Source organism: Aedes albopictus, chromosome 1 (genome assembly GCF_035046485.1).
Source record: "Aedes albopictus strain Foshan chromosome 1, AalbF5, whole genome shotgun sequence".
Classification (NCBI taxonomy): Eukaryota; Metazoa; Arthropoda; class Insecta; order Diptera; family Culicidae; genus Aedes; species Aedes albopictus.
The window spans coordinates 332,458,883-332,481,067 of record NC_085136.1 but is presented as its reverse complement, the minus strand read 5'-3'; the positions used below and the strand labels follow the sequence as shown (position 1 = coordinate 332,481,067).

Genomic DNA, 22,185 nt, shown 5'->3' with positions numbered 1-22,185 from the left:
CTATAGGATAAGGGGATGAGCATACATCAGAAGAACATGGAGGCATTTTGATCATTTCAGCTTTTCATTGAACTAAAAAGAAGCTTGCAAAGACAGATGTTCCTAGGTATCTCATTAGATCAACTTTGTTCCAAACAGAAGCACTGCGGAAACTAAACAAGCAGTTCGCACGAAGATCACAAAGCACAAAAATCGACAGATTAAATCCACGAAATGCGCGTAGTTGTGACATCCCACGAAGCGCTCTTGCCACTGATACGATATGGTAGTAACGTTCTGACTCTTCAGTATTTTATCACTATCGAAAAAAAATCTGATTACCATCGGTAGAAGCTCGAGTAATCGCTGCTGCCGTCAGAGGAAAAAAAAAAACTCCACCGTTGTTATCGCACACGTTTCCATGTGCTGCGCCGTCCATCCGTATAGTAGGGTACTTAGAGCAGCGTTGTAATATGGATTGTCACGGCAAAAATATTTACTCTCGCGCCGTCAGTCCGTTCGGAGCTGTTTGTGAAAGCGAAAGTCATTTACTAGTGTTCCTGCCGCCATTCTCTCTAGTCCCAGGATCAGGATGCCCGTGGATCTATACTGCCACATCGTGGCCCCGTTCTGCCGTTCCGTGATCCTGCTGGCCGACGCACTGGAAGTCGAGCTGAACTTCATCGAAGTGAACGTGCTGAAGAAGGAACAATTCAAACCGGAATTCCTCGCGGTGAGTTTTAAGGCTCAAATGAGAATCCCATATTATCCAAAACTGAAAAAGCACTTTTCTCCAGAATGACAAAAAAGCGAACCAAACCCTCGTGTCCGATTGTCATAATTGACTAAATCAACAATCGGACGTTCTTATTTTCTTTGCTTTGTGGATCGTTTTGAGAAAAAGTGCTTTTTTAGTTCTGGAACATTTGCCTTTCTCAATTGAGCCTTAAGTTTTGCGCGATCAAGCGACTGCTGATCGTAGCGTGCCGTATGTCTGGCGATGGTGACGCGTGCTAGACTTGGGTGATGAGTCACGATCGGGTTGCTGTGATTGTTTGGATTGCTGAGTCTCTCTCAGCGAGCGTGCATGTAAATGATGTGTGTATTGCTTTTGATGTCTCGCAGATCAACCCCCAGCACTGTATTCCGACGCTGGTTGATGGTGAAGTCGTAGTATGGGAATCGAACGCAATACTGATGTACCTGGCGGAGAAGTACGGCAAGGAAGGCAAACGATATTATCCAACAGACATCGGAGAACGCGCCAAAGTGAACCGTTTGCTGTTCTTCCAATTGGGAACGTTGCATCGAGCATTGTCCACGTATTACTATCCGATCTTAGCAGGAATCGGTGAGGGAAAACCAGAAGACTTTCGAAAGATCCAGGACGCTGTTTGTGTGTTGAACAAACTGCTGGACGGAAACAAGTGGCTAGCGGGAGAAGAACTGACCATTGCAGACTTCAGTGTGGTAATCAGCGTTGCGTCCCTCGAAGGAGTGATAAAGTTCGATTTGACAGTGTACAAAAACGTGTATCGTTGGTATCAGCAGTGCAAGAAAGAGTTCGGAAAGTTCGAGGAACTCACACAAGAAGCCAATGAAAAATCCCAAGAAATGATTGCAGCCGTGCGGCAGTACAAACTGGAAGAAATAAATTCAGCTAAAGAACCATGCTGCAGTGCTTCTGGAGGCAAAACGCCACCACCAAAGCCACCCTGTCCAGACTCGTCTTGACCACAGAAAATTTGCGTACGTGATTTATTTGTATGTACAATAGTGTGCAGAAAGAAATTCCCTCCGGGTACCTAAATATAAGGAAGATTGAAGCCATGTGAGCGAGCGGTCGCGCTAGCAAAACGTTTATCAGCTGAGGTGTCGTTATCAGGGGCCTACTGCGATCCAGTTCGTCGCTCGTCATTTTGCACCGTCATCGCAGGCTGTTTATCAACCTATAGCTAGGCGGCGTATGCTATGTTTAGCTTACTCCGATGCTTTGCAAGCCCCACGGACGGTACAGCGCTTTCCGAGAATCAAAGGTATATTTACATTTAACGGTTATTTTATTTGTTGCAAATTTTAAAGTGGATATTTTGATGGATCCATTTGTTTGAGGAGTATTTTAAATCCACTTCACATTTTCCTAGCTTACATGCCTTTTTATTTTTTTTTATTTTTTATTTTATTTTCCATGAATATTACTTTAACTTTTAAGCCTTCAGTACACGCTTTGCCAAGTGTGAAAACTTTTCCGCACACATAATCAAACAGGCCAACAGTGGGCTCAACATTGACAAAACATCGGAAATGTCAAGCATATGCTTTGCTGTTGGTTGATGCGTGCGGAAAAGTTTGCACACTTGGCAAAGCGTGTACTGAAGGCTTTACAATGTTTATTAGAAAATAAACCGTGGTTGAAAATATCTTTAAATTCAGCATCCATGAATTTTAATTAGACACACAAATACTCACATGTTGTAATACATTTTTTATGCTTCTCTCAGTTATTTTTGATTGAATCGTGAATGGCGTTTAATGCAATTTGGCCCCCGTGCGGTTTTGGCGTAGAAATGGTTGTTGTTGTTTGTCATGCAATTTTCAGGGGTTTCTGGAACTCTTCGTCCATATGTCTGATAAGCACGAATCATATCCAATGCGGCATGCTTTTCGTGTGGTTTTCGTGTAGAATGCAGCTTTATTTATTAGTTCCAGGCAACTGTTTAGGTCTCTCTCTCTCTTGTTGGCGTAACGTCCTCACTGGGACAAAGCCTGCTTCTCAGCTTAGTGTTCTATGAGCATTTCCACAGTTTTTAACTGAGAGCTTCCTCTGCCAGTATATCGTGTATATCGTGTGGCAGGCACGAAGATACTCTGTGCCCAAGGAAGTCAAGGAAATTTCCTTTACGAAAAGATCCTGGACCGACCGGGAATCGAACCCGTCACCCTCAGCATGGTCATGCTGAATACCCGTGCGTTTACCGCCTCGGCTATATGGGCAACTGTTTAGGTATTTACCCAGTATTTCCTCTTGGCATTTCTTCTGTATATTGTCCGTGAAAGATTTCTCAATCTTTTAGAATCATTGGATTCTTCCAGGATCTCGATGATTTCTCTAAGTAGTCTTTTTCAGAAATTCTTCCAGGGATTTCACCCCGATTCATTCAATTGAGGGTACCTCTAAGAACTATTTTCAGTAGGGCTGTTGTCTAGTAGTGATTACCTTTACTCTCCCTTGACGAATTTCGCACCAACTCGTCTTCGGGGCTGGCAGCACCCCCTCAGAATGTTATGGAATTTTGTAGGTTTCAAGACTTTACCTTTTCAAGCAACTTTGCGTATTTTGTTTTTTCAAAATTAACCTAGACTAACATTTAAAAAGAGTCAAAGTTCTTTAACTGTTTTTTTTTTTCACAAAAAATAACTCGAATATGATAAGATGTATAAAAAAGTGATGTATGGGTGACATTTAGAGAATTGTCCAAGCTTTCATGAAAAAATATTTTAAAAATTCTAAATACATTTTTACACGCTAAAAAATATATTTTTAAAATTAAAAGTCAATTTACAGAAAATGCCCACTTTTTTATGTTTCGAAATTTTTTTCCAAGAAAGTCAATATTGTTGCCTAACTTTCCTCCATACATCACAAGATGGGCACTTTTAAGGAAAAAACAGTTTTTCTAACAAAAACTTTTTCATGTTAGTTTTTTTTAGCGTGTTGCGCATTAGCCGTTTTTTTACAAAAAATATAACTCGAATATGATAAGTTGTACAAAAAAGTGATGTATGGGGGACTTTTAGGGAATTGTCCAAGCTTTCAAGAAAACATATTTAAAAAATATAAAAAAATGTTTTACACGCTAAAAAATATCTTTTCAAAATTAAAAGTCAATTTACAGAAAAAGCCCACTTTTTTATGTTTTGATTTTTTTTCCCAAGAAAGACAATATAGTTGCCTAACTTTCCTTCATACATCACAAGATGGGCACTTTTAAGGAAAAAAAAATTTTCTAAAAAAAACTTTTTCATGTTATTTTTTTTTTGCGTGTTGTGCATTAACTCGTACAGTAATGTATCCAGAATCCTAATGACAATCCATTAAAACTTAATGGGCTCAACTACTTTTTTAATATCTTTACGTGCTTGACATTGAAAACGTGCTTGATATTGGAAAGGGCTCAAGACAAATTTGCTTTTAGGGTTTTATATCAATGAAAACGCTTGTGTATTGATGAAATATGTACATATGTATATGTGTATTCAATTATTTTCTTTTCTACAATATATACATCCTTCTTTTATACATTCTATTGTAACGTTTTTTGAATATTAGATCTTAAGTCTATCTGAAACAAAGTAAACTTTTTTGGATTATCTTTTGAATTCGAAAACTTTTTCGCTTCAATTTGATTTTCAGAAATTGGCACAAATGAATGAAATTTTTGTGTACCAGGTATTGTTTTTACGTGACTGTATGTGTATAGTTCTTCAAGTTCATCCGTCATTTTTGCATATTGTTCATTTGAAATAAAGCTAAAATTCAATTTTGTTATATGTGTATCTGGCTGTTTAACTGCCCAGTCATACAGTTCTCGAGGAGTTGTGATTGTGTTTCCATAATCTCGAGCAAGACTTGCTCGTTTTGCCATTCGCTTGAGAGTACCTCCAACAGCGTCACATGGACCTTTGCCATGTGAAGTTGCGAAGAAGTGCCATTCTGCTTCCAATCCATAATTGGACCGAAAACTGCACAAACTGGCAAATTTTTTTTTGTTCTTATAATGAGCTGCTGCTCCATCTGACATGAAAGTAATTTTTGAGAAATCAATCGATTGTTTAATGAAATCCAGCAGATTTGATATAAATAACTGAACTGCTGTTGTATCGTGTGTAAGTACTTCAGATATTATTATAAAGCTCAAGTTTTCCAACTTATTTTCTTTTCTGTAGTACACTTCAAAGGGGTGAATGGTAGCTTGAGAATTATTCCAATGGTAACCTTGAGCTGAATTTTGAATGATAAATGAATAATTTTCTGAAAAGTCACAAATTGTTAATTCTTCACCCTGTTTAAGAGATTCTTTTTTATCCCGCAAAAATGAGGATTGTTCTTTATAAATGAAATCATGAGTTATAAGCTTATCAACTTTTTCTACAAAATACGTAACAAACTCGTCTATAGTCTTAGTAATAGTTTCCAAATTGCATCGATCAGTGGTTAGCCATTGTTGAAATAAAACCGATTCTTTATCATTCGCTTCTAATAATGATGTTAGTTCACTGGTTCTAGGCACACAATAATACAATTTCAGCAAGCAGAATGCTGTTTTAAGCATTCAGATATCAAAACATGCTGAGAAACAGGTTCTATTCCAGTTGGGATGTAACGCCAAGAAAAAGAAGGCACCCAATCAAACAAAGTTGTAATGCCCATTGAGTGTTATTAAATGGGTATAAGGATTCTTGATACATCCTGTACGAGTTAATGCGCAACACGCTAAAAAAATAACATGAAAAAGTTTTTGTTAGAAAAACTTTTTTTCCTTAAAAGTGCCCATCTTGTGATGTATGGAGGAAAGTTAGGCAACAATATTGACTTTCTTGGAAAAAAATTTCAAAACATAAAAAAGTGGGCATTTTCTGTAAATTGACTTTTAATTTTAAAAATATATTTTTTAACGTGTAAAAATGTATTTTGAATTTTTAAAATATTTTTTCATGAAAGCTTGGACAATTCTCTAAAAGTCCCCCATACAACACTTTTCTATAGGTCTTGTCATTTTTGAGTTACATCGATTTTAAAAAATTCTTCGAAAAGAAGCTAGGCCCTCTTCAAATGTTACTCTTGAAAATTTTCGAAAATTTAAGTATGCAAAGTTGCTTATAAAAACCTAGTCTTTATGCCCACCAAGTTTCATTCGATTCTGAGAGGGTGTTGCCAACCACTGGTCGAGTTGGCGCGAAATTCGTCCCTTGATTCTTATGAATGTTGGCAGATTCGGGACAGTGGGAACCTTCCAGACCGGAATAAAACGGGTACAAACACGAGCTACTGTGAAAACGACTTAGATTTATTGATCGCAAAAGTACACTAAAAAAGTGGTTTTTTTTCTTCTCTTTGGCAGTGCTGCCGAAATAGACGGTGAAGCATCGCAAATGCAGGGACGTACTCAGGTTCCCAACAATGAAAAAGTTATAGAATTTTTCTCCAAGATCCACCGTATTTTTTTGGAAGATCCGCAACTGGGGATTCTTCTCGAAGCTTTAACGGAAATTCATTTTGAAGTTCCACTAGAAATCTCTATAGCAGTTGAATTGAAAATTTCTCTATATATTTCACCGAGGACTTATATTGGTTTCCTTTTTGTAGCAGTTCCACCAAGAATTTCTTTAGGGATGAGGGATAATTTCTACATAACAAAAGTGGAATTCCATAGCCAGAACGAAGGAAAAAGTTGTTGTCTCCGAAGTTCAAGTGAAGTTCACTTTTGGTACAGTTAATATTTATCCGAACTTTGAGTAGTAAGTTCGAAACAAGTTTGGAACGGAACATTACGAGTTGTTGTTAAATGCCCATTTGAGCTATATTTGAACCTTAGAGGCATGCAAGAGTTCAACATAAGTTCGGTTAAATTTTGATTGAACTCTGCTCTTAATTTCAAAGTAAGTTCTTTCCGAACCTCTTTTGGACTTAAACATTCAACCAACCCCCGACAACTCATTTTCAAAATGCTGGCATTTCGTCAATTTTCATCCGATTTTTTCCAAAGTCGCCCTCAATCGGTCATAAATTGGTGCAAGTTTATTACACAAAAGTGGCCATGTAATATATGTAACCAATCCGGAGATATTCCTGATAGTACTGGGGTCAGGGAGTGGGGGAGAAGTCTGTCTTGCCAAATGACTAAAAGTGATTATTTCGTGTGTTATTGTGTTTGACAGGCCCCCGCCGAGTGTTCCGGAGCGGGCATGTTACATACTAAAGTCATTTTTTTCTGTCCCATGCTCTCGAAATCATAAAGATTGATACGTCGCACGGCACGTTTTGGTTGCAAACCATAAATGTCTCCGATGACATCCCCGTGGAACCTGTGGTAGATGTTCCGGGGTGGCCATATTAGTTGATACAGACTTCAGTCTATCGTTTCTGACTCAGTTTTTCGAAATCATGAAGATTGATATGTCGCACGGCATGTTTAGGTTGAAAACCAGAAGAGTCCCCAATGAGGCCCCGTGGAACCTGTCACAGGGATCCGGATGGGTCAATTTATTCAAATTTTGTTATTGCAGTTGTGTTTCACTGCTCGGAACAAAAAATTTGCGGAAAATCGATGTTCAAAACACAATACCACACGAAATAATCACTTTTAGTAATTTTGGCAACCCCCTGACCCCAGCACAACCCGGAATATCCCCGGATTAGTTCCATATATTGCATGGCCACTTCAGTATAATAAACTAGCATCAATTTATGATTGATTGAGGGCGACTCCAAAAAAAAATCGGATGAAAATTGACGAAATGCCAGAATTTTGAAAATGAGTTGTCGGTGGTCGGGTACGTGAAGGTTAATGTCGTTTTGAGGAGAAGTCAAAAGCTTGTACATGTTCTTCCAAGTTCAAGTTCCAGTTCGGAATTGAACCAAACTTCTGAGTTCGTTCTTCATGCGGAATCCAAACTTTTGGTTGCTTGGGATTCCTGATGGAATTCCTAGAGGAACTTTCGATGGTACTCCGAAGCATGTACGCAGCTTGTAAGTTTAACATAAATACAACTTCTGTAAAAATTTCTAGAGAAAACTACTGTAGATATACTAGATGAATTTCCAGTGAATCTCTTAGAGGCAGTCCTGGGAATAACCGGCGCAACTCATAGAGAAACTTCATAAACTCTCAGAGGAATTCCCGGAGAAACTTCGAGAGAAATTCATTGTAGAACCCCTCTATATGAATTTTCAGTTAAACTCGCAGAGAAAACTTCATAAACTCCCAAATGATCTCTTGGAGAAACTCTTGAAAAACTTCTAGAGAAATTTACTAGATGGAAATAAACTAAAGTAATTCCCAGGGTAACACCTAGAGGATAATCGGTGGAACTTCTAGAGGAACTCAATAGAGGAAACTCCATAATCTCTCAGAGAAATTTCCGAAATTGTATTGTATATTGTAGAACCCCTAGTCAAATTCCCAGTGAAAGTCCTACAGGAATAACCGGTGGAATTCCTAGGAGAGCACCTCAGAAGAAACTCCTTGAACTTCCATAGGAAATCTCGGAGGAACTCCTGTAAAAATTTTTAGAGAAATTAACTGTAGAACTTTTAGATGAATTCCCAGTGTAACTTCTAAAGAAAAAAAAAAACAGTGGAGCTCCTAGAGGAACTTCCGGTGGAACTCTTGGAAGAATTCCCATTGAACCTCATAGAGAAATAGTCAGCGAAACTCCTATACTCCTAGAAGTATTCCCAGTGAAAATTATTTGAATGCCTAGAAGAACTCAAGCAGGAATTCCTAGATGAACTTCTAAAGGAATTTACTATAGAACTCCTAGAACTACAACAGAACTCCAAACTCCCTAGAGGAACTCCTGGTGGAGCCTCTAGAAGAATTCTCAGTTGAACTTTGAGATGAATTCCTAATGGAATTCCTAAAGGAAATTCCAACGAAGCTCCTAGAGAAATTCCCAGTGAACTACTTTAGAAATACCCAAGAAGGCTCCTGAAAGAAATCCCAGGGGAAAACTAAAGATAGTTCAAGTGGAATTCGAACAGAAATTTCTGGTGGAATTCCTAGAGCAAGTCCTGGTGAATCTTTTTCGGATTATTTTTAGAAACCCCTGAAAAATTACCTGAAAGAATTTCTGTTGAAAAATCTTGTATTCTCTGGAAAATTAATTTTTAAATTCTAGAAGTTTTTGAAATCCATGACATTTTTATGGTGAAATCCAGTAGGCAACCGAGAAAAAAAACTGGTGAAAGGATAAGTTTCAGGTGGATATGCCGATACTCCTAGAAGAATTCCTGAATGAACTGCTAGATGAATTTCTAAACAGACTTCTGGATAAATTCCAGAATAACTCCTGAATAAGGAAATCCTGTGCCAGCTTCTGAAGGAATTCCTTAAGAAACTCCCAGATAAACTGGAGGAACTCTTTAAAGGAATTTCTGAAGTAACTCCTGGAAGAATATCTACTAGAACTCTGGACACGCATCCATTAATTACTGAAGGATTTTTTAGAAAATTTTCTGAAGGAATTTTTGCAGAATCTTTTGGATTCATTATTCAACTCACTACATGGCGACCGTTACATAGGATAAGATAAAAAAAATCACGATCTTGAAACTTTGAGTATGGTACCACAACCGCAAAATATTGTATGAGTTTTAAATAGAATTCCTCTATCAGTTTCTCCACATATTCTCTAGGGGATCTAGTGGAAATTCTTCTAAGAATTCCACTGGGAACTTTTCTAGAAGTTTCACCAGGAATTTCTCTAGAAAAGGCACACGGTATTGCTTTTCACTGGGGCTTCCTCCTACAGTTCCACCAGGAATTTCTTCAGGGGTACATCTGGAAATTCGTCTAGGAATTTCACTCCAGCTTCTCTGCAAGTTCCACCCATGGTTCCACCGTAAACTTTTTTAGAATTTTAACCGGAAATTCTCCAACAGAATCTCTGCAGGAGTTTCTCTGTGAATACATTTAGCACACAGACGCAGCACAGATATCTTATTCTTTCTTCCAAGGGAACCTCCGAAAATTTCTTTAGAACTTCCACCGAGAATTTCTGTAGGGTATTCCATCGAAAATGGGTCACGTTCAGTGTAGTACTAGATTTGCAGTATTAAGCTGAATTTTAGTATGGTGAGAAGGTCAATTCTCCGTTTCTGCAATGAAATGGTACAAAAAGCGTGGGTATTATGATTCCTTACCTAATTTGATGCTGTTTGAGCAAAACTGTGGATAACTTTGTTGTTTATGTTGCAAGAAATGGTGAAAACAACAACACTGTTGCCCAAAGTTTAGCTCAAACAGCATCAAATTAGGCGAGGAATTATAATACCCACGCTTTTTGCACCATTTCATTGCAGAAACGGAGAATTGACCTTCTCACCATACTTAAATTCAGCTCCACACTACAAATCTAGTACTTCACCGATCTGTGCTATTCTCCCTGCTCCGCAGGGAATTCTTCTGGGACTACCAACGAATATTTTTCTAGTAATTCGGAAACTCTCGAGGATTTCCTCCAGGAACTCTTCTAGGAGCTTCACCGAGAATTCCTGTAGATATTTCTCAGAGAATCTCTGAATGAGTTATACCGGTAATCCCTCCGCAAATGCTCGTTGTAGGTTCACCTGGAATTCCTCTAGGACTTCTACAGGAACCATCCTATGAGTGCCACCGAATTCTTCTAGGGAATCTCTCAAGCAGGAATTGCTCCGGCTGGCCTTCCTACTGAATTTCGTTCAGTAGTTTCTCTTAAAATTTCTACAGGAGATCGTCTGGAAATCCCATCAAGAGTTCAGCTGGAAACTTTTTTATAATCTCAGCAAATTTCGAAACCCTACACCATCACATTTTGAATGGGTAATACAAGGTGTGCCGAATCAGCTAGTCAAACTATAAATATCGTGAACCACAAGTTCGGAGTCATCGCTCAACACTTTTCTTCCATTTGAGTAACACATTTTGATTTTTAGGTAACAACACCCCGGCCTTTCGAACAGGTAAATTGAAAACACAATCGCACGTCCGTTCTTATCTTATCACGTAAACCTCCCGCTCCGGTATCATTTATTTCAATTAATACATCACCCACAAAATCTATTGCTCCTCGGCAGCCGCTGGTTTCTTGGCCGCATCGAAGAACGGCTTCATTTCCTGAGCCCCTTGAACGCAAACCTCATCGAGACCGGACACTTCCTCACTGAGTTGGGCATACCACCGTTCAATATTCGGATACTTCGAAAAGTCAATCCCCGCTGCCTCCTTCATGGTGGTAACCGAAGCCAACACACAGAAGTCCGCCACGGTCAGCTTATCGCCGGCAACGTACGCCCCCTGTCCGAGGTAGATCTCCAGGAACTCGAACGCCTCTTCCAACTTTTTGAACAGTTCTTCGTTGAACGATTGGTTCTGGAAAATGGCCGGATAGTAGTACTCGGCGAATCGCGCATACAACGTGCCCATGTCGAAGTACAGCCGCTGATTCACGACGGCCCGCTTTTTCGGGTCACGCGGGTAGAACTTATCGTTCTTGCCGTATTTCTCGCACAGGTAGATCAAAATGGCACGCGACTCCCACAGGACGAAGTCGTTGTCCACCAGCGTCGGGATTACGTGTTGCGGGTTGAGCTATCGCGAGAAATCAAAGATCACTAGATTTGTTACCACTCGTTCACGGCGCGTCGTCACTCACCTTCAGGAACTCCGGCTTCATGTGTTCGGCTTTCATCAGATCCAAGTAGACCAGGTTGAGGTGTAGATTCATGGCCTTCGCCAGTAGGCGAACGGATTGGCACGGTGCCGAAAGCGGCATATGGTACAGGTTCAGGGCCATCTTTAGTTGCTAGTTTCCGCTAGAATGTCCGCTTGCGAATCCAATCACTACCCGACTGAGACGATGCCGGTTGGCAGAGCATAGCCACTCGGCTGGGGCCGAGTAAGCGAATGTGCGATAAGATTACGAATATATTCGTTTCAAAACCGGTCTGGTCTGGGGGTAAATTATGATACATTGGTTAGCGCTTTATGGTTTTGAACGTAACGTGAAGATGGGTTGATGACGGACGGGTGTAGAGCGATTGCATTTATTGCTTTGGATTTTGTTTCATCATCGCTGGGAGACATCGAGCGAATTATATTTGATTAGCGTCGATTAGGACTACCAATTTGGAGATAGTGCGTTCTTCGTTGGGCAGAAGATTCTGAAGCATTACGGTTGAATTTAATATTCACTTATATATTTAGGAGATAGAAAGGCTAGACTCTGCTGCAGGGTTCCGTGCTGCAGCATTACCGCCCGTGTTGTATTCTTTCCTTCCAAAATCGCTCTGCACTCTTAGGGTCTTTTCGAAGACCCGTTCCAGGTACCCGATTGTGCTCTCGGTTGCGTCATTAATCACTGCTTTTACTGTACTCCAACAGTCCTTCAGTAGGGCCACATTGAGCTCATCCTCGTCTGGCAACACTGTCTCGAGATTCTATGTGTATAAGAGCTGTTTGCAGTTCACAAGGAATTTCTCAGCCTATCTTGATGCATGGGAAATTCCGTGCCTGAATCTCTCAAGAAACCGTTTTTTCTTCGATCGCAGTACGTAGTTGCGAAGAAATGACAGATCAAATGGCAGTCACCGTAGAAAGTTTCTGCCAGAAATCGCTCAAGAAGTTTCTTGAGCAATTCCTTTCGAACACGAAACTACGCTATACTGAGACGACATCCACGGTCGCTTCAGTCGGTCAAGGCTGTATCGAGACGGTCGCCGGTACCGTATAATGTTGATGACGGAAAGTTTTGGGCATGATTAGAGTCGATGTTAGCGCCACCCAGGCCCGGATTAAGCATTGTGGGGGCCCGGGGCCCGAGCGGATGTGGAGGCCCCTTGGAGGGATGACCAAAAATGTTTTTCCTTATTTTCGAACAGTACTTGAGAAATATGAAAAATAAAGCTAATCTTAGCAAGCAAAAAAGGTTGTTGTGGGGGCCCGGGGCCCGGGCCCCCCGGCCCCCCCTTAGATCCGGCCCTGGCGCCACCATAGGTCCCGACGCCGAAAATGCGTCGAAGAAGGGCCGTCCGTCAATCAGAACGTGAATGATTTGGGTTTCCGTCTGCTGTGGTGACCTCCAGGTCAGAGAGGCTGTGTTGCAAGAAGGTGTTACGTATGGCCTTCATCATGTTTTTGTAGGCGGCGAAATCGATGAGATGTAGGCCATTGGCACTGAGCAGGTAGCAATATCTGTTAGTGTTTCCGGATTGGGTAGGCTGACCAGATTTGTCCCGTTTAAATACGGGACATATTATGGAAACTCAACAAAAAGAAAGTCAATGTTCAAAAACAAAACAGAATATTGTTAGTAATGGTATTTTAGCTGGAAAGAACGAATAATTTAATCATAAACATAAACGATTTTCCAGTGGCGAATACTTCAAAATTAAATTGTCCCGTTAAATACGGGGCGGCTGGTTAGTCTAGGATTGGACGAAAACCTCGCCTGTTTCATTTGTCGTTTGCAACAGGTTATGGGCCCAGGAACACCCTGTTGGTGAGTCTGGATCGAGATGCGGTACCATCCAAGAGGCGATGAAGGGATCAATACCGATCCTTGAGGGACCTGCGCTGTGAATTGAAGGAATCGAGGCGATGGGTGCTGGCTGATCGGTAGACGCAGGAGTTGAATGGTGGAAGGTACTCGGTGTCGGATTAAGCTTGGAACCAGAAGGGGCTTGGTAGCAAAGGTAGCTTGGTAGTGAGAGCAAAGGTGCTAGTAGGAGCTCGGCGGGCTTTAGATGGTGACCAGGTAGAGTTCGGAACGCGTCGGATATGAGTGTGTGAAGAGAAGAAGTGTTGGAGAGTCGGTACTCCTTTGGTCCACATCACATAGCTTATGGAAAGTATGAAACAGTTGATAGGTAATTGATGTTGACATTCGGTGAGGTATCAAGATGCGATGAGGCCGGGTGCCAATAGTCGTCAAAGACCAAAAGGCGGTGAGGGGACCAACACTCATATATTGAGGGACGCTGAGAGCTGAAATGATCGAGGCGATACGGTGCTGGCTGATCGGTGGACGCAGGAGCTAAATGGCGCGTACTTCCCGGAAAACCATTGTACACAGTTGAGTATAGTCTTTCCTTGGGACTCGGACGTCGGTCAACCGTCCTTAACATGGAATCAGACGCTGTTACGAGCCACTCCTCTTAGAGAACTGACGTTCAGATTTAAAGAATTAACCTACCCACGCAGTGTGATAGTCTGTTCATTTCGAAGTTAGGACCTGAGCACAGTTTCCAGATCAAGAGTTAGAGAAGTGTCACTCTATTCGAAGTTGCTGAAGGAGCCGGATACGCTGTCTGGCTTTTGGTGGTATTGTGCAAGTTTCAGGAGTGAGAAGTCTGTTTCTGTGAAAAGGCTCCGAACGATTCCGAAGTCGACTGTGTACGTGATAGCCGCAACGGCCTTTGGATCAACGAGTTCGCCAAAACCTTAAACGCGAAGGAGTTTGCGAGACAGTTCTACAGACCACTACGTCGGCGATTACTTCGACAGCGTTGACATGATCCTCCTCCTGAGCGAGCTCCTGAGGTGGATTTAAGCTCCGTAAGTAGATCGCGATTGCTGAGAAGCTTATGGAGGCGATACGGTTCAGCGATGATAAAGAATACGGATCCGAGCGAAAACTGGGAATCGTGGGAAACCCGTCTATTGGCGAACTCTTTTTCTCCACATATCTGAGAGACGATCCGGCAAGAAACTGTGGAGTTTGGTATTTCACTGGGATGGAATCACCCCTCACGCGCAGCACACACAACTTACCCAGGCTGACGTTGGAAGTGGCAAGAGTGAACGCGGTTGGGTGACGCCTGGAGTTGTTGCAACGCAAGCAGGGATGCTGCTTGGCAGTTCGCATCACATTCAAATGCGCTATATGGCCTGCTGTGATCAATCTCTTTACCACAGCTTTATGCAGTACATCTTATATCTCACAGGAACTTCCGAACAAAATGATCATGTTACGGCGTTATAACTTTGTCAACCCGTTAGGATGTTCACGTTCTACGGGAAACTCCTAATCCAGGACCATTGCCGTACCGGATGCAAGTAGAACCAGGAGTTCATCGAAGAGTGCACGAAAAAGTAGATTAACTGGATCCGAAAGCTTCTGGAAGTCACAAAAGTCTGCGGAGTTTCGATGCGATTCACCTAAATCTTCATTTAGGTAGAATCCATTTAGGAATCATCTATTTAGGTCCATCCATTTAGGTAACGTCATCTAAACGGAATTTGTTCAGAGCAGTTGGAGTACCAAAGATTACGGATAAAGTTGGTTTGCGAGGAAAAAAAAGCAGAGTTAAGCGTATTTAAAGGTTAAAAGAACTCCTTGGAATTTAGGCCGTCTGTTCTACAAGCGTAATCAGTGACCTTTTGGAATATTATGGATGCCATTTATACTTGCAAAGCCTCATGCAACTATGTGTTGTCAAGTGGAGAGCTCATTATCTGTTTGAGGAACTCTAAAAACTGCTTTGAGTGTAGGCAGGGATCAACCAACGTAATTTTTTGTCTCTAAGAGTGTGAGGATTTAATGAAATACATTCAGATCCGACTATTGCGTCCTTTATTCTGTCATACTGTACAAACTTGGTACAAACTAAATCTATCATAGCCTACTACAAGAGCTTTATGACTAAGGTTCATGCCCACACAGCCTCAGTTAACTATGATCTATCCAGTGGTCCATTGAGTAAAGATCATAGATTTTTACAGCCTCATGCATCTATGTTCTATCAAGTGATGGGTTCCATGCGACTATAGGAGTATGTGGTATAGGTCATCGGGTCTACAAGCGTAATCAGTGATCCATTGGAGCATTACGAATGAAATTTATGCTTGCATAGCCTCATGCAACTATGTGCTGTCAAGTGCTGTGTTTATTGTCTGTTCGAGGATATCCAAGAATTTCCTTGAGTATAGGTCATCGGATCTACTAACGTATTTGGTTGTCTGTAAGTCACACAGCCCCATATAGCTATAGTCATAACGCTTAGTAAAGCAATTTGAAGTATGGATTGTAGTGAAGCAAAGTAACTAAAGTATATAACGCTTTGCAACGACTCCTCAACCGCCATGTAACCTCCGTGAAATTCACCTGAGAGCCTCTGTAGTACACAGCTAGTCGCGTTCGGTCATTTTTGCCGGAATGTAAACTGCTGAGCGTTCAGTAATGAACTTTTAACGAAATTCTGTAAAAAAAAAACTGCCAAATTTCCGTATAGTGTTGTCATTTCTGTCAAACTCTAACTTTACCGAATTTTTCCTGTAAAAAAACGTAACGGTTGAGATTTCGGTAAAACATTACCGAAGTCGGTGATTTTTTCTTAGTATGTACCCCTTCGAAACCTCCTGCAACACTCTAATACGCATTGAAATGGCTTGAAACGCTTCAGGAGGTGAATTATCTGTAAAATTCACCTCAGAGCCACTGCAGCCCCCTTAAATCACATCTGAAACCACCTGAAACGCCGAAAATGCATTGAAACGATTTAAAACGCCTCAGGAACCCCCATGAGACCTCCATGAAATTCACCTGCGAGCCACTAAAGTCCCCTTTGACCTGCCGGAAACCTCCTCAAATGCCCAAAAAGGAATTGCAACGCTATGAAACGCCTCTGAAAGTCGCTATAAACCTACATGAAACACAATTGAGAGGGTCAGAAATACTGCCCATAATCGCATAGTTGACGTAAGCGCCACTGTAGTTTTCAACACATTTTTGAAATTTTAACAATGATTAAGGAAAGTTTATGAATTTTTTTCACGTTGATACCTAGCTAGTGCACTTTTAACTTTTACAGTTTTTGCTAACGTAAGAACTTCACGACACACACGAGACACGAAATGAGACAAGACATAACACTTATCGTTCTTACAATCGATTGTAAGAACGATAAGTTTTATGTCTTGTCTCATTTCGCGTCTCGTGTGTGCCAAGCTAGTGATTAGATCTTATGCTCTATTGAATAAAACTGGTCACAATGATGCATATCTGATAGATATTAGCTTGTGAGTGCTGACATTGTCAATGGTGGTTACGTCAACTATGCGATTATGGGCAGAATACCCCAACATGCGTTAGAATCGTCCTGAAACGCACCGCAACGCCTTGAAGCGCTTTAAAATGCCTCTAAAATCCCCCATAAAACCTCCGTGAAACTCACTTGAGAGCCTCTGAAGCTCCTTCAAACCTCCTGGAAACGATTTGAAACGCCTCTGAAACCCGCATGGTTCCTCTGTGAAACTAGCCTGAGAAACTCCGAAGCCTCCTTCTCAAACTTCCTGAAACGCTTTAAAATGACTCTGGAATCATTTCGAAGTCATCAATCAGCTCACCTTCGAGCCTATAAAGCCCCCTAAAAAGCCTCTGAAACTTCCTGAAACACCTTGAAACGTTTTGAAACGCCTCTGACACCTCCGTGAGGTTGACCTGAGAGCCTATTCAACCCACTAAAAGCCCTCTGAAATCTCTTGAAGCGCCCTGAAACACATGGAAACGACCCTTGAAAATCCTCTGACCCTCTCCCCTATACATCTGAGTCTTGAGCCGCTTCCCTTGGCATCTGCGCTTCCCATACTTCTTTGCAACCAAATTCACTTACTTAGCAAAGCATAGCATATCATGAACACTTGCACTACGTTTCTCTAAGCGGATGGTTTTAGTTCGAACATGAGCGTGCGTGTACTGGTTTGCATCGAACTGTAGAAGGAAGCGAGATGATCTGGAGATCGAGGTCGTGCCGGTCACTACAAGTGTAAGAAGCGTAGTGAACAAAATTGAATGAACGAAGCTGGTGCCGCTAAAGCGAGAGGAGTACCAGAAGGCGGGAGCGTAACTCTGGAGGTCGGCCCAAGCCGATTTCATCGCTGATGAAGTCTTCACATTGACGAGGAACAGGAAGCTGTCATACCAGCAGCAATAACAACTAGAGGATAGGAGAAGCAGCCTATATAGCTCTAGCCCATTCCTGGACGAGGGTGTACTAAAAAAGGAGGGCTCAGCAGCGCAAGGATAGTCGTTACCATTTGAACTACGGTTCCCGGTTATCCAACCGAAAAGGCATCCGGTGATTGGTATGGCGCTCGAGTACCACGTACAACCAGCATGTAGTTCATGGTAACACGGAAATCGCAGTCAACTAATTGCAGCAGTGCTTCTGCGTACAAAACCTGCTAGCGGAGATAAAGAAGATCCGGAGAGCCCGCGTCTAGTGGAAGGTGCAGAAGCACTGTCGAAGTCGCGCGTACTACTGCAGCTGTCACCGGTCAGTCATACCAGCGTGGACTACAGAAGGCAACTTACTATCACGGGTCTATCGCAGATCAGAGAAGAGGTACATTTACCTGTTCACCTGCATGACAACGAGGGCTGTTCACCTCAAAGTCACTCACAATCTGACGCCTCTAGCCTGTTTATTCATAGTCATGTCAACTGTTTCTTCGGTGTCGAATGTCTTGAGTTCCTGTTTGTTTTCACCCTTTTCATTCAGTCCCCTGTTTTCATGTTGTAACTTGTTTCGGCAACACCAACGAAACTTTCACCACCTCCATAAATAGTTTGATCTGAAAATGTATGGGTCCATAATCTGTTGGGGTTTCGAGGTTCAAGTTCATTGTAGCAACATTAGTATACAAAATTAGAACTCGTTGAGCTTTATTAAACGTCCGCATTTTAGTAATAGTAGAGCTTGATGTAGAGCTATCGATCGCTTACATTACGTTTTCAACACCTACTATTCTAACATGATATCGTGTATCGTGTAGTGACAATCCTCTCGAATGGATGTCACTTTGAGTTGATGATTTGTCAGAAAACACACTCCACGCTTCTAGTTCTTCGGTTGCGTAACTATTTTCTTCCACTCGGGGAATCCCTTCGCGATGACATCGTCGTATCCGACGAGCTCCTTCTTGCATACGTCGTACCAAGCCGCCACCTTACCGTACTTCGACCGATCATAGCTGCACAGATCCAGCACACTTACACTTACAAACAGCGCAATATCTGCGATCGTAAGGTGATCGGAGGCCGCGAAGCCGGTTTTGGTCAGGAACACTTCCAAGAATTCGAACGCTTCCTCCACCTTGGCACGATTCTCCTCCGTTCCCATAGTGCCGCTCTTCCACTGTGGCGAACAGTAGGCGATGATCCGATGGTACAGTGTCCCCAGATCGAAATCCAGCCGGTTGTGAATGAGTCCCCGCGTTTTGGCATCCCGAGGGTATAGCGGGTGATCCTGACCGTTGGTGGCGATATGTGCTTCCATCAAGTAGGCCATGATGGCGCGTGACTCGCTCAGAGCGAAGTTTTCGTCTACTGCTAGCGTGGGGATCGTGTGAGCCGGGTTGATCTAGAAGGCGGGGTTGGGATAATTAGTTTCATGGATGGATGAATAGGCAAATATGGATTAGTTACCTTCAAAAAGTCCTCTTTCTTGTGGGCTTCGGCCTTGAAATCGACGACCTGCAAATTAAAGGTGAGATCCAGCTGTCGGCCTAGTAGCAGAACAGACCAACAAGGAGGAGAAATCGGCATGTAGTACAGATCCATTGCGAGCGTGTGGTGTGCTTTAAGTTTTGAGAATCGAGGTATGGCTACTGAACGACTGTTTACAGTATGTTTTGATTTCGGGGTCTCCGTTTGTTTTATATATACCTACCTACCTACCTACCTACCTACCTACCATAATTCACGTAGATAAGATAAGACTGATCATCATGATTCGAAATATTTTGAATTTGTCATGGGGGGCTTTGATGACAACTGCCCAAATTTGGAACCAGAGTGACGAGCAAAATTAATGATGATTAATTCCATATTACGAAACTTTGTTATAATGTAATCCACAGACTGCGGACCGTCCTGGTTTGCATTTGCAACTCATTTATTTGTTGAAAAGGCGGCGGGTGATATTGGCCCATCAAGTATGATTGATTATTTGCAATTAGTGGTTTTTCACACGAGTAATCCAAGTGGTAATCAATTTATGAGTTTGTGACTATGTGCACAGTTACCAAGTGAAAGTAAAATTTCCCTGAAACATTATATCCAAAATATGTCTGGCAATCGTTGAAATTAGATTAGATAATGCTTTCGGCTAACTGAATTGCCATTCAGCGGCCTACTAGATTGGTATATAAACTGAGGCTTTTACCTTTGAACCTTCAATCAAAGTAGTCCACATTAATCCGAACTTGTGAAAATGGATCTCTACTATCACATCATCCCACCGTCAAGCCGTGCCGTCCTTGTATTGGCGAAAAGGCTGGACGTGAAGCTGAACCTGATTTCAATCGACACCCGCGATGCTAACGAAATGGCCATCTTGACAAAGGTAACAACTGGTACAGCCTAAACCTCCTTCAACCACTATCAAAACTTCCAACCCCCTTGAAGGTCAACCCCCTGCAATCGCTCCCGACCTTGATCGACGATGGGCAGATCATTGGCGAATCGCACACCGTCCTGATCCATCTGACCAGCCTGTTCGACAAGGAAGGATCGCTCTACCCTGCGGACCTCAAGATTCGCTCGGCCATCAACGAACTTCTATTCTTCGACACCAACATGTACAAGTGCTTCGTGCTGTTCGCCATGCCAACGGTCATCAAGCGCCAAGATCCGAACCAGGACATGCTGGAGAAGCTGCTCGTCTGCGTCAAAGCCCTGGACAGCTACCTACAGGATCGGATCTACGCCGCGGGCGATCACTTTACCCTGGCTGATCTGTCCCTGGCGCATACCATTTCCTCGTTGGACGTGATCAAGGTCAAGCTGAGCGACTATCCCAATGTGGAACGCTGGATGGCCAAGGTGCTGCCGGAGATGCCTCAGTTCGAGGAGCTGCAGACCCGTGCCGAGGAAGCGCTGGCTACGTTCCTGGCCAAGCAGTACGGGGCCAAGTGCATTTGACTATTGCTGGACTGAGGCGAGCTGAGGTCGAGAACTGCCGTTCAGGGATCTATTCTGTGAGTCGAGTCACGCATACTATGGTCAACGGTTATTTCAGAGTCTTTAAGCTTGCTTCGATTTCTCTAATAGATCCCTGAGAGTATGACGTTATTTATGATCATTGCCTACTACATTATTCCATAATGCACTTGATTCGCATTGATGCCAATCAATATTTGAATTAAGTCTAACGAGTTTAATAAAATTACGAGAACATGCAGCATAAACTTTATAGAAGATTAAGAGTTACATACGTCGTATAAGTCAGTGATGTTGTTGTTTGTTTGTTTATTACCAGGGATTTTAACCTTTTATGGGTCATTCATCCCGTAGTCAGTGATGTGATTTCTCATTAAATTTGAAGTTGTGTTTGGTTTCCTTTATTTTTCTATATTAACAAATCAATTCCCACTGATCAAACAAGCATCAAAGTTGGTTCTAATCGCTTGTGTTGTCTCCTCTATTTCCGCACCAATGGCTGCGACGCAATCGCCGATCCGGTCGCTGATGATCATCAGGTTGGTGCTGGCGAATTCTCCACCAGCTTTCAGTTCTGCCGTGGCCCGCATCGTTTGGTTGTCAAATGTAGCGAAGAGCTGTTGAAGAAAAAAAAGTTATTAGTGAAAAACTAAACAGCCAGGGAATTCAAGACTTTCGGCACTGCACGCCATGAAAGTACACCGATTTATGACTTGCTGGTGGCGTACCCCTCCAGGAGCTTCTTCTAGAATGCCGTAGAATTTTACACGGATTTCTCCAGGAATCCCATCCGCAGTTTTTCCAAAACTTTTTTTCCAGGACTCCTCTTGGGAGGCATTTCTTCCATTTGAATCTGTGATTCCTGAATTTTCTCCAGAGGTTCCTTTCAAGATTTCTTAAGGAATTCATTCTGGAGTTCCTCTAAAAGTTCCTTCTAAAAACCTGCCAAGTGTTCCCTTACGGGTTCCTTCCACTGTCCTTTCTAGAATTCCCTAAGGATTTACTTCTGAGATTAAACAAGGAGTTCCTTGTCGGATACTTGCAGCATTTCACCAGAGGCTTCTTCTAAGATTCCTCCAGAAGTTCTTTCCAGGGCTGCTTCAGGGATCCATTTCGGAGTTTCTTTAGGAACTGCTTCCAAAATTCTAGCAGGGATTCCTCTCAGGATTCCTTCAGAACTCCTCCAGGAATTCCTTGTGAGATTCTTTCAGCAGTTCCATCTAGGATTTCTTCAGGATTCTTTCAGGAAATACGTCCGGGATTGCCTCAAAAGCTCTCCGAAATTCTTCCGGGTACTTGGTCCGAGATTCCTCCTCCAGGAACTGCTTCCATGATTCTTTCTGAAACTCCCTCTGAGTTTTTTCGGGATCTCCTTCCAGGATTCCTTCAAAAACTTCTTTCGAGAATGCTCAAGGAACTTCTAACGGGATTCTTTCGTGAACTTCTAACGAGATTGCTCCGAGATTCTTTCAGGAACTGCTTTTCAGTATTCCTCTAAGTCTTCCT

The 22,185-nt window shown here is 42.2% G+C and overlaps 4 protein-coding genes across 4 annotated transcripts; 2 read left to right on the top strand and 2 right to left on the bottom strand.

Annotated features, from left to right (window-relative positions):
* The first annotated feature begins 430 nt into the window (after positions 1–430).
* LOC109413322 (glutathione S-transferase 1) lies at positions 431–1,723 on the top strand. The gene is made up of 2 exons (XM_019687040.3): positions 431–712; positions 1,105–1,723. The coding sequence occupies exons 1-2, from the start codon at positions 572–574 to the stop codon at positions 1,711–1,713; spliced, it is 750 nt and encodes a 249-aa protein (XP_019542585.2). The 5' UTR covers positions 431–571; the 3' UTR covers positions 1,714–1,723.
* A 9,003-nt stretch (positions 1,724–10,726) lies between these two features.
* LOC109404182 (glutathione S-transferase 1-1) lies at positions 10,727–11,639 on the bottom strand. Its single transcript, XM_019677006.3, has 2 exons — positions 11,395–11,639; positions 10,727–11,330 (listed from the first exon to the last, which is right to left on the bottom strand). The coding sequence occupies exons 1-2, from the start codon at positions 11,533–11,535 to the stop codon at positions 10,800–10,802; spliced, it is 672 nt and encodes a 223-aa protein (XP_019532551.3). The 5' UTR covers positions 11,536–11,639; the 3' UTR covers positions 10,727–10,799.
* A 6,758-nt stretch (positions 11,640–18,397) lies between these two features.
* LOC109413318 (glutathione S-transferase 4-like) lies at positions 18,398–19,349 on the bottom strand. Its single transcript, XM_019687037.3, has 2 exons — positions 19,165–19,349; positions 18,398–19,099 (listed from the first exon to the last, which is right to left on the bottom strand). Exons 1-2 carry the CDS (start codon positions 19,297–19,299, stop codon positions 18,578–18,580), a joined length of 657 nt encoding a protein of 218 aa, XP_019542582.3. The 5' UTR covers positions 19,300–19,349; the 3' UTR covers positions 18,398–18,577.
* Positions 19,350–19,951: 602 nt separating this feature from the next.
* LOC109413319 (glutathione S-transferase D5-like) lies at positions 19,952–20,945 on the top strand. The gene is made up of 2 exons (XM_062850798.1): positions 19,952–20,083; positions 20,146–20,945. The coding sequence occupies exons 1-2, from the start codon at positions 19,952–19,954 to the stop codon at positions 20,659–20,661; spliced, it is 648 nt and encodes a 215-aa protein (XP_062706782.1). The 3' UTR covers positions 20,662–20,945.
* Positions 20,946–22,185: the final 1,240 nt, after the last annotated feature.